The 17,300-nt window shown below is 36.4% G+C and overlaps 1 protein-coding gene across 3 annotated transcripts in view; it reads left to right on the top strand.

The window, feature by feature from the left end:
* Window positions 1–16,039, top strand: part of BCKDHB (branched chain keto acid dehydrogenase E1 subunit beta) — a 121,842-nt gene extending 105,803 nt beyond the window's left edge. For all 3 annotated transcript variants that reach the window (XM_065681378.1, XM_065681376.1, XM_065681377.1), the window contains 2 exons: window positions 11,094–11,246; window positions 15,705–16,039. In XM_065681378.1, coding sequence (XP_065537450.1) covers window positions 11,094–11,234 — 141 coding nt within the window. In that variant the 3' untranslated portion in view covers window positions 11,235–11,246; window positions 15,705–16,039. The remainder of the gene's footprint in view (window positions 1–11,093; window positions 11,247–15,704) is intronic.
* The last annotated feature ends 1,261 nt before the right edge of the window (window positions 16,040–17,300 follow it).

The raw sequence follows: 17,300 nt of genomic DNA, 5'->3' as shown, positions 1-17,300 counted from the left end.
CTCAGTTTTACATTTCATTCATGGCAGCTGTACTTTAAGTGCTATATGTAATTTAAAAGATGAAAATTATGCCAAGTGCTTCATGGTAACTTAAGGTATCTCTGTAGGTATTTTACTTTTTACTCAGTTTCTTCATTAAGAAGTTCACTATACAGCTGATAACATAGGTGGAAAAGATAGATTAGGTTCTGTAAAAGATTTATAGTTTTGGCTTTAAAGCTGAAAGTTCATTAGTGGTGTGAAAATGAAAATTTAATGATTGATTTAGTGTAAAGGTAAAGTTCACACCACCGAAATCCTTGTAGCCCAATGTCTAAGTTTTTGTATTCAGTGTAATACTAATTTAATTTGATATCAATTATACAGTGAAATACTAATTTAATTCAGTATCAACGTAATCTATTTAAGTATAAAAATTATTTAAGTGGTCAGTTCTGAATTACAGACCAAGTTAAATACTTGGGCTTAATCCAACGAAAACGTCAGTAAAGACTCCTAGAATAGACAGTTAACCTCTACCTTTATGTTTCTCTAGTGTATAAAGAAATATTAACTCTGTTATTTCTATTTCTGTTCTTAAACATTGCTGGATATTTCAGAGGTCCCATGCATTTGTTTTTATATGTGCAGTTCATTGCCTCTTCCAAATGAGGTCAATAATTTTAAATGGTTAATTCTGGGAAAAGGTAAATAAAATTTCATAGCCTCTGAAAGATATTATTCCTGTTCTTCATTTTGAGACCAGCTTTTAAATGAACATATGCAATTGTACTGGGTAGATAGTTTCATTAAACAGTTTAAAATGAAAGTACATCATTAGCAGCACATTTCTTGGTCTTTTGTAACAGACTTGCGTTAACTTTTAATAGCTGGAAAAATTAATAGAGTGTTAGTTTTTTATTATCTTAGACCTTTTGGTTTGGTTTGGATTATTTTTTGTTGTTGTCTTTTTTATTGTTTTATTGCCACTTTACCATGGAACAGCAATGTAGCTGGTTTGTTTAAAGAGTCATTTAGGAAACACAGTAAAAAATGATAAAAACTATATATATAAAAAATACATCTATAGGAGAGAAGCTAATAATTGTAAGAAAGTTTGGCATAACTTGGTATAAAAATTTAAAGGTTTATGATAAAATAGTTCTTCATGCTTTTTAAGTCAGCTTGTACCCAAAAGCTCAGTCTCCATTATGGTACATTTGTACATATGGTACATATGGTACAAAAAATACATTAGTATTTTTTTTTATAAACCTTTATACTTTCTGTCAATCCTCATTGCAATTCCTTCCATTCAATTTTTTTCATTTTTTCTGTAAAATTTGCCTCTCTATACTCGCCAGTCAGTAACTGTTTTCTAACAGTTACTTTTGCCTTTAAATGAGAGAATATTTAATATTAGTCAAAGCTTTGCACTAGAATTCTTCTACCTGTGGGTCTGAATCATCAAGCGGCTTCCTAGAAATTGAATACTCAAGTAAAATGGCAGCTTGGTTTAAGGAATACGCTATAAGATTTCTTCTACATCTGTTTCAAGTAATCTAATATTTTCCCTCTGCTCCGAGTCTATTTCACAAGGACCATAATGTTAAAAAATGCTGTGGAAAAAACCTAGATAAACCCCAACCTTTTCATGGGTGGACAAAGATATTTCCTTTGTACTTGCCTCTCCCTGGTGCCTGGCCAAGCTGAGGGTTTGTGCTGGGGAAGCATTTGGTGATGGTCAGTCAGAGTGACAGCATTGTTCTCACTGTGCTTGTCCCAGAGTGCTTTGGTATAAAATGGGAAATATGCTGGTTTAAATTGTTTAATAACAGGAGTTGAAATTGCATTTCCTTTGAATTTCATTAGCATGTGTTGAGTGAAGTACTTCTGTGAGGATTGTACTGTGCCAGATACGTATATTGAAAAGGCTGTCTTTGCAGGAATCTCTCGGCTGCCTAAACAGCTGTAAAAATAAAAATACCACTCGCTGCTATTAAAACTCTTAGCAGCAAATCCTTCCTGTCACTGCTGGCATGCTGTGCTTAACCAGGAGATGTTTTTGCAAAATACTTATTTAAGTAAGTAGAGTGGTAGGTGATAAATGATGATCTAGAAGTTTAAATCTGATTGTATTGCTAGGATATTTCTAGGTTTGTGATTAAAAGGTGTAGTATGTAATTAGAAGGAGGATAATCCTCACTTTATCATCTTAACAAATATTTATTCTATTGCTCATTCACGCAGAAAAATTACTTGTGATCTGCAAACAGTTTCTCCTGAGAATAATTTTATTCAGGCACATTAACTCCATTGATTTCACTTAGATTATTTTCTGTGTTAATGTATGTGTAACAGTTTGCAGGATCATTAACTGAACAGATGAGTTAGTAATGCCACGTAACAAAATAAAGCAAGTATCTTCAGACACTCATGGGTCTGGGAATTAATTCAAAGTGTCTGTAGGGCTTAGGGCATGCTTTTAGAAAATGTGTGGGTCCTAGTGCAAATATTCATAATCGATGCTTCAAGAAATTATGGTAAACTTGGAACATCCAATAGAATAACATAATTTGTAGTGAATGTGCTCTAAGGTTATTTGCTACTCTGAAAGGATAAATAACTTCTATTTGAAGAATTTTGTCATATTTTGTGTATATAATGTATAGCATAAATTGGTAGGAATTACCTCGGATTGTTTCAGATATCATGTAGGAATAATTGCCTAGAAAAAAACAGTATTTCTCATACTTGTAGCGAAAAGATGGGAAGTGATCACCTAGTGGATTACAATTAAATATCAAAAACCCTACTTGCCAAAGAGTGTTGTTATGATTTATTTAAGGCAATTTTGTATTCTAGCAACCTGGAAGTCCTGTTTTATCCCTTGGAGCATATCTATCTTGTGCCAGGTTTGGGCTTTTTTGTGGAGAAGGCAGATGCTGGCTGCTGCCCCTCATCCCTAAACAATGCAAATGATACATTTTCTGGGAAGAACTTGATTCTGAATTAAATATATTGCAGTTCTGATCCCAGAATTCCACCAGGCTGGATTTAAATTGTGTAAAATTTTCATGGAAAGTTGTAGCCTTTTGAATAAAGCATAGGATGAGAGAGAATGAAAATTACTTTTTATTTGTTTGCCTCCTTTTGTGGGAAGGATGAGCTCTTTGACATAAACAGAATGGATTTTTTGTTTGCTTTGTGGTTTTTTGTTTGTAAATACCTTGAGGATGCAGTGCTGAGTTTTAGTTTTACCACCAAGAAAATTAAGCCACTGACCGAGGCTCTAATCCCAACAGCTTCAAGTCAATATTGTTGCTGTGACTATTTGTTGGTGTGGTTGTGTTATAAGCTTGATAAAGAAATTTAACAAGTCATATCAGTCGTACATTGGGTTATTAAACCCAATGGTTGTTTGTGAAGCTGGAACGAAAACTGAAAGCAATCTTCAAACCCATGTATGAATGAGAACTTCTGTTCATTTTTTTACAATACTTCAATTTGACTTCATTTATAAATATTGCTTTATGTGATTCAGTTCTATAAAGACAATCATTACCATGAATTGCTTTTTAGTGGTAACAAGCCATTGAATTACACTCCCCCAAAGTGCTTCTTTGTCTTTTAATTGCTGCTGTATTTTTTAAGTAAAAACATAATCTGTTTTTGCAACTGTAAGATAAATAATGTTAGCAGTACACTATTTCTTTATATTTGACAAGATACTAATTATGCAAGTTCAAAGAATTGGTAACAAATAAAATCTCTTTATAAGCTATGCTGAGTTCTGAAGGATTGTTTTAAAGTGATCTTGAAAAGGGGAAAACTCTTTGGTAAAACATTGACATCCAACTGGAGAGTTCTCTGAGGAAAAATTGTATCACTATTGTAACTATCAGGAAAAGGTTTAGAGAAGTTTTTGAAGATGAAAATGGCTAAGCTGTTGGAAAAAAATGTTCCCGCTAAAAAGATATATATATGTATATATATATCTCAACTTGAAAATATCTCATGGGTGGATAGTACTTAACTAGCTCACAAAAGTGGCTGTTCTTAGGAATGTAACGTATATATGTTGTCAAAGCAAATTATGTTTAAAATTTGTAGCATTTAGTGCTTGCAGCTGTCAAGGAAAGTACTGTACTACATTTGAGACATGAAAACTGCAGATGTTTGACTTTTCTTGTATTGAAACTATCCAAATTAGACTTTTGGTTGTTTCTGTGGGCTTTTTTTTTTTTATTATTTTTTTTTTTATTTTTTTTTTAGCAGAAACCAAAGGAAAAGACCTTTAATCTGTATCTAGTGTCAGCTTTATTGCATGAAATCCGCCTTTTATAAAGTGGGAGTTGATCAACTACCTCTTTGGAAAGTTTGTTTTGAAAACAGTTATCCAAGCTTTGGCTTAAAAAATAGTTTCTGTTGTAATTGAGAACATCATGCTTAGTATTAAGCTATAGTAGTATTCACTTCATTCTTACAATAGTAGGTAATTTACGGTTAAAAATCCACATGGTGAAATAATAGATAACATAAATGTAACAGGGACTTACAAAGTGATACAGAATAAGTTTGCACCCCACACTTTAATTTATGACAACAACATAAATCAGAACAAAGGTATCAGAAAGTGAAACTCCCATGTGATAGTTTTCCCTCCGAAAACTTATTCAAATATATATATATAGGGTTTTTTAAATTTTAGAATCTATAGATTAAATGGCAAAATTCAAAGTTCAAATTGACAGAAACCACAATTAAATTAAACCTTTGCAAATAGTCACTAAGTTCCTAGGTTTAAGTTTTGTAGCTATTGTCAGCAGTGAAATAAACAGTCTTGCCTGAAAAATGTTCCTACAGTTTTCCTTGTGTAATGGACCTGAACCTTATGTTTCGTGGTTTTGTTATAACAGCTGAAATACCAAAAGAATTATGAAAATTTTTATCAAACTCTACCTATTCATGTTAGTCTTTAAAATTGACTTTTTGTTTGTCATCTTACCGAAAGGAGGTTCCCGTACTGAAAAAAGAAGTTGCAAAATCAGTGTTCTCATCTAGCAGCTCTGAAGGCATATGATATTCTTGTAGCTGTTAATTTTTTTGAGAACCTGTAGGGTTGCAAAATAACAATAGCACAAAATAGACCCTGGGACAAAAAATGTTGCAGGAAGAATTGATTTTTAAAGGAAAGTTTTCTCCCCTTAGGAAGTTTTCTGCAGAGTAGTAGAATTTAAAAATAAAAACCATTTCATGTTTACTGATTTTAAGCCATGTCAGTCAGAGGGGGAAAATGAAATAGATCCAAAAGATACAGAAATAAATAGAATAAGACCAAAATAGGGGCAAAATACCAGTTAGGTAGTGTCTGTCTTGCTAGCTGCACATTAGATAGTCTCATTTACGGGTACTTACAAAGTGTTTGCATATGGAGGTTTTTTTTTACTGTGAGTATAGAATGATAGAGTTTATGTTCAGAGGAAGGACAGTCTGGAGGAATACACTCTATTTTCTTACTGGCCAGATGCCTGAGAGCACGCCCCCTAAACTGCAGACCAGATTGCTTTATTTTGATATGCGTTGCAGAAGGATGAGTAATGTTTTCTTTCAGTAGTGCCTGGTGGTGGATTTGTTTTCTTATTTTGTCCTTTTTGTACAAGTGTGTATCTCTATAAATGCCTGCAATTCTCAGTTGTATTTTTTTTAAGAGTTTTACACTCAGAACTCTGATATAGCAATGAGTACCTGAATCTGTGATGTAAATTATACACATAAATAAAGCAAAAATAAACTTGGATAAAGGTCTCCATGTTAGCATGCTAGAATATTATAATTTGGGGGAGTAGAGGGAGTATACCCAGTACTAGAGGATGCATTTCAAATGCAACCATGCAATGCCTAAAAAGTCCTTGATTTTTAGCATCTATTCTAAAAATCAAGGCATAAAATTATTTTTAAGTGGTGTGTGTGATACATTTGACTGATTGATTGCTATAAATTTCAAGAACAGATTTTTGGTGGACTTGTGCGCTTAAGCTGTTTGAAAATTCTTCCCAAATGTATGTTAAACATCAGATGTTCAGGTGAAATAGTGTGACCGATTAAAATACCTTTATAGAATATATTATTTTCCAGGAAGCTTAGAGGGAAATTCAGGCATATGAAGGTAATTGGCAAAGGTCATGTAGAGTAACTGAGGCCAGAATTTGACATCTGCAGTTAGGAAGCAGTAAGATCAACGATTTAATGCTTTGTTTTGCTTTGTTTTTTTAATTGAGACAATTTAGATATATTAGACTATTAACTGTATCTGTTCCTTTATAAGCATTTTTTTTTTCCCTAACAAAACAGTAATTTTTTTACTTCTGTTGAATTTTGGAAGTTCGTGGATATTCTACTGAATAAGTGTGACTTTTTAAAAAAAATTGACTTTCAAAACTGAATTTAAAATATTTTAGTCTGTATTAGAAATCCCATGCCTACTACTTTACTTTTGAAACCATTTAATTTTCAGGTTTTTTTCCTAAGGTCTTTCCTTGAAAGATGCCAGATTGTTTAAGCAATTAGTCTGAAACATTCAGGGACTTATTGAAGACTGTGTTTCCACTCCCTTATTGTGCAAGAGTGCTTTGAGTCAGTACCAGGCCTTATATGCCCAAGTAGTATGGTGTAAATCCACTTAAATTGAAATTTTGATTTTTTATCACTCTCTTAAATACTGTGGTAGACTTGTTCTGAAAGCTTGTACAAGGGATGTCTGCCAATGTCTGTCTTCAGAAGAGATGGATGTTGTGTATTTTATATTCTCAGTACTGTTTTTCTAGTGTGGCTGTACAGGTGCTAAAAATCTGGCATTGCAATATGTACAGCAGATGTGGCAGTATCGTATTTGGGATGAAGTGGATTCTTGTTAGTCCTGCAGTCTTTTAGCAGCAGGTGTGAACAAAAACCTGTGTAAGACAGGCTGTTTGATGAGCTCATCACTTAACTGCTCTTCAAGCTCAAAAAGGAAGATGACTTAGAAATACTTCCATAGACTAATATCCTTTTTATGTTAGGGTATAAACCTTATAAAAACATGATTTTTCAAAGTCTAATGCCATCTAATGAAGAGTGTAATCTTGTTTGCTCAGATTATGGTTCTTAATGCCATCAAGCCAGCAGTTTCAAATTCCATAACTTTGAAAAAGCTTGGTTTGATTTGAGGGACACAGCTGAATAAATTGTCCCATAAGCTAGAACTGATACCAGAGTTAAATCAAACCTCCCTGAACTGATAAACTTTTTAGTTGTTTTTTAAACAAAGCTGGCTCCAAACGTAAATGGAGATAGCTACAAGCAAAGACCTCAGTCCTACGAAAGACTTGCTGCATACCTAGATGCATCCAAAGCACGCCTAGTAAAGTAGTAGTATCTTCTACCAGACCACCTTACATGATAAGAAGGATTTCCCTCTGAATCATCTAATTAAGATATTTCTTTAAGCTTATTTTCTATGTGTTCAAGGCCAGGTTGGACAGAGCCTTGGGTGGCATGGTTTAGTGTGAGCCATCCCTCCCCATGGCAGGGGGGTTGGAACTTGATGATCTTAGGTCCTTTCCAACCCTAACTGTTCTATGATTCTATGATTCTGTGTCTCCATATGTGTAAAATGTGTGGATTTGTGAATTTTTTTTTTTTTTTTGAGGACCAAATCCTTAGCATGTGGCAGGAGTATCAGTGTGTTTCTGTGAGTAAACCTAGCTATCCTACTGTAAGCATGGTGAAAGTCATAAAAACGTTAGCTTTATTATGTTTTGAATCAGGACCAGGATGGCAATGTCAAGAGTTTGCCATGCTGTTAGACAGATCAAGACTTTTATCTCTTTCCTTCTACATTATAAAATAAAAATGCATTTTCTTGATTGTTTTTTAATTATTTTTGGATTATGATTTTATTGCTACTCTATTAAAAAACCCCGTCTTAAATGCTTTTATCCTTTGCAATTTGCTCTTATCATTATTCTTGCAATTATTTTCAGTGTCTCTGAATTTAGTGTCAACTGAATCATCTTCATATTGCTAGGTATGCAGCATTTCTGTTACTGTGCTCATTGAGAGACTTACTCCAGTAAGTTCCATAACCAACACACCACCTGACCCAAACCTGCATTTGTAAAATGTATGTGTCAATAATCTCACAATCCTCTGCAGAATAGCATATACATTTGTGTAAGATTTGTGTATGAGTTTAGGTATGGCTGGTAATGTAAAAAATACATTGTAAGATGATCTTACAATGGGGAGAATGGACTAGATGATCTTGGCAGTCCCTTCTAACCCAAACCATTCTATGTTCTATGGTGGTAGAATCCAAAAATCTAAAACCCGTAAGCAGTTTATTCAGTGTGTTGTTATACAAATGTTGTTACTTTGCTAGGAATACTACCTTTTCCATGATAAACTATTGCAATGTGAAATTCTGTGTGTGGCAGTATTAGAGCCACCTGGGTGTGAATCTCTCTGACACTGTGTTGACTTCAGTCAGTTAATGTGTAAGTAGAGAGTTTCCTCATGGGTTTGACTGGTGGCTTGGGTCTGTTTTTTCTGTCTCTGAAGAATTTTATAATATTTTATAAAAATATAGAAATATTTATTGCACTCATACAGTGCAATAGGTTAGTTAAAAATCTGCAAATGCACCCCCCTTATCTCCAAAATAGTAGTAGTAAAAGAGTTATGTTTGTATGAGTACACACAGAGAGTAGCTCAGACTTAAGAGCTTTTCCACCTTTATTGGGCTGTCATTCTTGGATGGTTTATGACAACACAACACTGCTCATGCCGGCTTCACTCTCAGACTCCCTCACTGAGGTAAGGGAGTCCCCATGACTCCCTGGAAGCTGTACAAGTTTCAGAGCAATAGGAGTATGCTCAAAGTGAAAGCAATTGCTGAGTTTTAAAACCACAGAGGCGTGCTTGTAACAGCTGGTTTGTGTTCTTGAGGAGAAAAGTATTAAGTGGAGTTTTGGAAAGTCTTATGACTTACTTTTTACTCTGAATTAACTATATTAGTAATAGAATTACTAAATATGCATGCTTGCAACTATTCTATATGGCTCGGGTTTACCAGCTGAGATTTACATTTACAACCAAGCCCTCGGTCTCATTCACGGGTGTATAGCACCCCACTGCCAGTCATGGCTGACATTTCTCTGCTGCTTGGGCTGCTGCAGATGCAGTGCTGCTGTCTGCGTGGATGCCCAGTGTATGTGGAATAGTGCAATAAATATTTTCAGTGAAACTAATGAACTTTCTCTTTAAGCATCATTTGGGATGAGCTTTTAACACAGATCTGGGTATGATGTAAACCAAAGGTCTCTCTTAGGCAGTGGGTACTCTGAAACAGCAATGCAGAGTTGGAAGGCTATGGGTCTAGAATATACTTGTATGCTTCGGTGTAATGAAACTTCACAGATGGTCAGGACAGTCAGTTTTGGGATGGTACGAAAACTACTGCTTTATTTTATTGGGTAGTCACAACATGGGAACCAAGGATTGATTAGTATGACAAGTATTCTTCCCAGCAGGCTATAGAAGGACATCATGATCTACCTCATGGGCAGGTAAAGAGTTAATACACTCTACTGCACAGCATTTTGTACTAATGCGAATCTTTCACTTTGCAAAGAAAAGCAAAGGAGTGCCTGAAAATGGAGCTCAAAAAGTCTTCTAATTCTTTGCACGTATTTTTACCTCTGACCAATTCGGACTCTCAGGTTTTCTGGGTGAATTAGTTCACAGTTAAATGTAATGATACTGTACGTAATCACACAACTTCTTGGACTTGCAGGGATCTTGTAGATTTCTGTCTTACAGAAATATGCCACTTCGCAATGCACAAAAGTGGTAGCTGGAGCAAAAGGGTATAATCTCAGTGTGTTATGAGTACTTTCTATGCTGCCAAATACTGTGTTGTATATAAAGCACAGTAAGTTAGACTTGGGCTGCCATGGACTGCAAGGCACGTGCATTCAAAACAGTTCATCAGTCTGAGAAAATACTTAGTGCTTTGCTGCAGGAAAGCATAGCTCTTTGTGGGCCTGGTTTGCCTTGTGGGTCTGGTGGAAGAGGACTGGTAGATAATCCTTCACCTTCTATTTTGCTGAGCCAAGTGCAGGGGAAGTTGGCCAGGATGTCTCAGTTGCTGCAGTCCATAAAGGAGAGGCCAGGAGGAGATGTGTTTTGCCTCTTTATTTGTCTGCTCTGAAAAGCAAATATGTATGCTAAAGATATGGGGAGAAAGGGTGCTTATAATTAGCATCACCATCAGTTTGATCTGGCAAAGTTATTTCTGTATCTACTTCTTGAAGATTTTCATGGTCTGTGACCCTAATACTTGACAGTAGGAAGATTGAAACGTCACTATTTATTTGGTTATTAAAGCTGGTAATATTACACATATTTCCATAGGTTACTTTGAGATTAATATGGTGCATTTGTAGTATTTTGTGTCCTACTAGGTCAAGTAATGAAGCTCTTGCAGTCATTGCCAAGTCTGATCTCCAAATAGAACACAAATTGAGAGGTTTTGTGTACGGCATGGATTTGACTCAAGGGTGGAGATACAGAAATCCATTTGAGTTCAAATTCATCATTTCCTAACTGCTTAATGCTTCTCAAACAGTCTCAATAATCTAAGGTTCAAAGAAGTTTGAATCTGATGTTCATGTATCCAACAAATAATATTTACTCTTAGATTATGTAATTTTTCTATAAGTTTCAAAGTGGCACAGGAAAGAAACTCTTACTCCTTTGTTCCTAAAATATTTGTTTCTTGGCAGCATGTGTCTGGATGTATAGCAGATGTACTAAATATAACGTGCATATGATTTAATGTAGCACACATGTAGAAAATGAAAATAACATTAGTACAAGTTGTTATTTTAATATGGACCTTTGGGCAAAAGGAAACACTGTTCTGGTCTGGACTACTTATGCTGTGATATAAATAGAAGGTTTGAGTTTGCCAGGACTGTCAGTCTGGCAAAGTTCATTCGACCTCAATTTGTGATGCAAGACTCCTGAAAATAATGGACTCTCTAACATTTGTTCTGTGTTTCTGTTAATAGGAGGAATGCTTTTTGAATTTAGAAGCTCCTATTTCAAGAGTATGTGGCTATGACACTCCTTTCCCTCACATCTTTGAGCCTTTCTACATCCCAGACAAATGGAAATGCTATGATGCTATTCTAAAAATGATTAACTACTGAACAGCACTACAGGTGAGAAATAACGTCCTGTACTCGCAGTTTGCCTTTAAGGATTCTGTCGGAGTGACTGTAAGGTCTGGGGATAAAGTGCTACTTTTTTAGTCAGTTATAACAAGAATTGCCTCTTATGGCTTCAGTCTTAAAGGTGTCTGAAAATTTTTATGTAGTGCCATTGAAGTCAGTGTTTAAAATTGTCTTTCTTAATCGGTCTGAAAATTAAGTGTCTTGTATCTTGAGAAATGAAAAGAACATAGGGTGAAAGTAATGCAGAGAACATGTATCCACCTATAACAGAAGATTTACAGTTACTTCGTAAGCAAATCATAGTGTTAAATTTTGTAATTTTGCACTCTTCAGGGTGGCCTGTAATCCTGTAGGGTATTAATAAGGCCCACACTACACCAAATATAGGCACAGCATTGCAAGCATACACAGAGCATTGAAAATACACAAAGTATTGGTAGTATCTTACTGCTCTGTTAAAATAAAATTATAAGGCTTCCATGTAATATTTATTCTAGAAGTATTTTTTCTTTATAATTGTTTCTGTAATTTGGTCATGCTTGCAGATTTCTGTGTGCCGAGTGCTTCAGGCACCACACCTGTGAATGAATACATATTTCTATTACATGACTAACAGTCTGTAACATCTTTTTCCTTTATTTCATTGTAATCAAATACTAAGTAGCATTAGACCGTGCAGTGGCCAACCGGGACTTAGTGTCGTGCATTGCTGTGGAAGAACTTCTGGTGTCTAATGACCAAAGTTTAACGATTAGGAAATGCGTCAATACATTTTATTCTCTACTTCCTTTAATTAAATAAGTTAAATAGCCTAGTTTTTGAGATTGAGTCTTGATGGGTCGTGTATCTCTGAAAGAAAAGGTGAAACCAACAGGCCTGTTTTCCTTTAGAATGAGGAGATCAGGGGGGTTTTAGCTGTTGACACCGAAGATGTGAGATCCAAGGTGGGTCCTACATTACACGTGCCCTCTATTTTACCTATATATTAAGCTGTGAATTAAGTTTAAGGCCAGAAATAGAAAGAAGCTTGTCAAGTCCTTAATGTTAATCTTGTTTATATGCATACTTACTTTCAAGATGACTTTTCGCAGTTCATTCTCCTTTGTTCCCCTTGATAGCTGATAGTGGGGTGCCTGTGTGTGAAGTAGGAACGCTATCAGTGAGGCAGTGCTTCTGAAAGTTAATGTAGTTCCAGTTAAAATACTACTCAAAAATCACCTGTTACTGACAAACTGGAGCATTTTCTTATGATCAAAACTGAAAAATGTAGTGATCTGTTTTGTAGAGTGTGTGGTAAGCGCTCTCCTTTTCATGACAGTTGTCTTTGCCTTTGTGTTGAAGTAAACTTGTTAAACATTTATTTTCTTTTTTTGTTTGGCACCTCTGTAATAAATTCAGTGAAGCTTTCTTAAAGAGAATGGGTTGTGTCTGCTCTTTGAGGTGAGTTACTAGGCCTTGCTAGGTACCCTCTAATCTGCCCTATCCAACGCAAACTAAAGGACCAAATATTCTTACCTCTGTGTAGGGAAAGGGAGACAAACTGAGGAAATTTGGTGGTTCAAAGACCCAGTTTAAGCGGGTTCTGGAATTGCATTGAATTTATTTATACAATAATACAGGTGCTTTGTAGTGTCCTGCTCCTGCATTGACTCATCCACAGGTCACAGTCCCTTTGACTTGGTTCATACTGGAGTTCCAACCTGTCCAGTACAGTATCACAGGAACAGTGGTGATGCCCTGGCCATACAGCAGTACAGCAAGGTGTGAAAACAAAAGGCAGCCACTAACAAGTACTAGATCCCACAGCAAGCACAGGAGCCTGCCAGTTAATATCTAAACAGCAGTAACAGCCATAAATTCTATATGGCACATTAGAATCAAACCTGCCATCTTGAGCTCTTTGAGCCCATGCTGGGATCCAAAAAGGACTGTCATGGTTTAAATCAGCGAGCAACTAAGCATCATGCAGCTGTGCTCACTCACGCTACCCCAGTGGGATGGGAAAAGGAATCAGAAGGGTAAAAAGTGAGAAAACTCGTTAGTTGAGATAAAGACAGCTTAATAGGTAAAGCAAAGGCAATGCACACAAAACAACCAAGGAATTCATTCACCGCTTCCCATGGGCAGGCCGGTGATTGGTCATCTCCAGGAAAGCAGGGCTTCATCATACCTAATCCACCCCCCTCTTCCTCTTTCCTGCTTCCTTATTCTTCCCCCAGCTTTATATGCAGTGATATGATTCCCTTCCTCCCCTTGCTACTAGATAATACCAAGTTGTATAACGTTTCATGGACTGCCACTGTTTGAACATCCTGTACAGACCTGGAAACAGGTTCTAGATGCATGGTGATGCTAATTCCAAACTTATTTTTACCAGTTACAGTTCTTTAAGTTATTTGTTGTGTTGAAATCTTTCTGTCCTTATTCACACAAGTGTTTCTTATTTAACAAAGAATACAGTTGCATCTCCTTAAAAAAAAAATAAAAAGAGCAAAACCCTCTCTGGAATATGGTTGGCTGTTTGTACGAATGTACCTCATACCCGAAAAGGTTCCTGTCAGGCACCTGAATTAACTTACTGCTTTGTGTCTAAGGTTAATGTGTGGTTTCAAGCTGGATGCTACAGTCGATCATTTCTAAAGTTAGCCTTATTATCTTAATGTGCCCCAGGTTTTATTCAGTCTGTGTTGATAGTGTCTCACACATGCTTAGTTGCTTATCTTGAGGTTGACAGTATAAATGGATTTCCTGCTCAAAGACACTGTTTGACAATGCATACTGTATACCTCACTGGTGAGACAGGCAAGAGCAGAATCTGTATCTTTTAGCAGCTTTTTAGCTATTAAGATTTACATCTATGCTAGCTATAAGAGAAATAGCTTCCAGGTAGGCAGCTGTGTTCCAGACAATTCTTTGTAGTTGGAAAAAAACAAGAGAAAAGAAGCAGTGAGATTAGAATGGATATACATTTCCTGGAGAGATGGAACAGCATCTGGCTGTTTATTTGGGGAGGGATGGGGTGAAGATAAAAGAAGAAACAGAAGAAAAGAGCCAAAACTTTTATAAAATATACTCCTGGGACACAGAAATTTATTGAGGGGTGGCTGTAGCATAGAAATATCAAACAGCCAAGTGCTTTCCTGTTACCTTTTCCAGCTTTCTCTACCACATTTGCATATACTGTTTTCCTGTCAAATTCTGAATTCTGGCTGTCCCTGCCAGGCGATGGTTTACCTTCATGAGATTGTGTGTGTTTGCAGAGACACCATTACTGTTACGGGTTTGGTCTCTAAAAATATGAAGTTATCACACCAAACCTTGATATGGAACTATTTTATGGAAAGTTTAATCTTGGTGCTTAAAGGTGCAGTGTTAGGGGATGGTAGGGTCTTGTTTTAAATTGGTTTTTCTTTCCAAGAATGTATTTGAAGTTGTATTTCAATATGCTATGCAGTTTGCTGAAAACCTGTGCTCCAGTTGGGAGAGACTTACAAATGACAGCAGTGCTTTCCCTTTCTCAACCAGTAAGTTGTGCTGGGAAATGGGAAGGGACCTGATAGATACTTTCGTTAATAATTGTCTGTTCTTCTAGTTATTAAGCAAGGTACTCAAGGTACAGGAAAAACATAATTGCTCTCCCTGTTTGTTAAATAAAATATGAGTGACTGTGCAAGATCATTTGGTTTTAACCTTACAATCAGTTTTTTTTTTTCAGCACAGAATCCCAAGTGTGGCAGGCTAAACTGCCTGCCTTTTGCAATGTGCTGTCTGTAACCCGATAGAATAAACAACCTCCTGTGGCTTGAGTAGGACACAGCATTCCTGGTTTATAATGTTTTCCTGCTGGATGGTGAAAATTATGCAAATGTCCAGTGAATCATGTCTTATTCACAAGCAGTGAGTAGTCCAGATATAAGATTAGAGTCTATTAGTGCTATGAATTAGTCTGTTAATATGCCCGCTGAAGGTCTGTACTTGTATACAAGCCTTGACGAGAACTCATGCAAGATCAGGAATGATTAAATTACCTTAAAAAAAAGCTCTAAATAGGAAAGGTATTGACTATAGGTTTTTTACAAGACCCCTCTTCACTGTAACAGTGGATTGATAGTATATTTAGTAGAGCTGTAATGAAAGAACATAGCAGAGTGGGATGGAAGGCATCATAAAGTTTTTGCATAAATGGTGGTAATTAGTGTTGTCTTCACAGTACATATCAGTTGCAGCATTTCTAATTTCTGTGTGTCTACCCTGGCAGCTTTAAAAATGTAATGTAATTTTTCATATGTGTAAGTAATGATTTTGTTGTAATTCACAGACCTTGAGGTTAACAGAAAATTATAAATGTAAAAAGTCAGACTGGCATGGAGGGCAGTGTGTGTTTAAGTTGTGGATATTATTTTCAGCCTTAAGATTTATCATTTATTTTGTCATCTTCTTCTGCAGAGATGAGAACAACAGGGAAATACGGAAGTTGCCTTCAGAACTCTTGACACTTCACTGAGATCTTTTGGGTTTGGAATTCACGTAGCAGACTGTTTTCTCTGAACTCAGCTATCCTTAATATTCATCTTGACTATTCTTCAGAAAATTCAAATTTTCCTTAATTATGAAATCAGTGTTGGGCAGGTGATTGCTATAAGAAATAGTTTCAGATGTATTTAAACATGCTCCAGATGTATGAGTGTTGCACATTGCCATGTTTTACTAGGCTACATCTCTAGAATTCACTGTGTAAATATTGGAAGCAGGATTTTATTGAATAAAACATATCACGCACATGTTGTCTCTTGGTTTTTGTTATTGTTTTAGGAAACCCGAAGAAGTTATTTAAATGTGACTCTATTTTCAACAAAATAGGCAGCCAGAGCAGCTTGTGTGTCTGGTCTGACAGAGACCTTCTTTAACCACTGTCATTAGCTGTCTCTAAGTTGAGTGGCTTTGTGTAAAATATCACCAGATACTAATTTTCCTTTCTGCGAGGGGAATGAAAACTCAATTTGTCCTGCGAAGGGAGGAGATACTCTTTTTGCAGTGTTGCTGTAGGTGAGAGCTTCCATTGGTACATCTTTCCTGCAACATCTTTTTTAATCTAGATATAGAATGTGTTTGCTGCTAAGCATTTGTGCAAAATGTGCCGGTTTGTTGAGGAAAGGTAACAGTACCGTGGCATATGCATACCAGTGGTGGGAGAAGAGGCAGTGCACATTCATTTTCTGTTGGTGAGGACACAGAAATACAAAATTACCAAAAAGACTCTAGTCTAGTGTAAAATTAAACCTGAATGTTTATTTTTCCTCTGCTAATATAAAGGGCACTGAACATCCCTAAGTGCAAAAAGAGGTCCAGCCTTTCAGACTGAAGGTTTCTGACCTCAGTTGAGGTTTGCTTAATTTTCAATACTTCCCTTCTTTTCCATATGGCACACCAAGAACGCAGCAAATGCGTTGTGAAAATTATCCTCTCTTGTCCTACATTCCAGCACTGCTCAAAGGGCAGCAGATCTTCTTCCAGCACAGTAGTTGCAAAGCTTATTACTGAATTCCTTTGGTACCAGCTCTGCTCATTTTTCCACCAACTAAATTAAGTGTGAATTCAGCAGTTCATAATCTTTTTGTACAGAGAGCAAAGCAACCCAATCAATCTCATGCTGTGTTGCTTCTTACTACATGGGGGAAGGAGTGGAGGGGGTGGGAAGATGTATGCCAGTAGCCAGATAACCACACTTCCATTATTATTCAGGGGGATCATTCAAGGAGAAAGAAGGATACCTTTGTACACAAACCTGCTCAGGGCAGTCCTCAAGTTGGTGGCTAAAACACGGCAGGGAGGAAACTCAGGAGGATAACTTCGCTCTGAATATCAGTGGATATTGCCCCCATATCCCTCCATCATCTACTTTGATGATTTGTGAGGTTGTTAATGAGGTGATCCACTGAAATCCAAGGGAAATATGGCCTTTGATTATGGGTGCCCAAATGCACACACTTGCACCTCAAAGTGGTGTGCTTCTCAGGGCTCTGAGGCAATTCGTGTCATGTT

This window comes from Lathamus discolor, chromosome 5 (assembly GCF_037157495.1).
Source record: "Lathamus discolor isolate bLatDis1 chromosome 5, bLatDis1.hap1, whole genome shotgun sequence".
In the NCBI taxonomy this organism is placed as follows: domain Eukaryota; kingdom Metazoa; phylum Chordata; class Aves; order Psittaciformes; family Psittacidae; genus Lathamus; species Lathamus discolor.
Note: the sequence above shows the minus strand (reverse complement) of the source record. Positions and strands in the feature narration are given on the sequence as shown.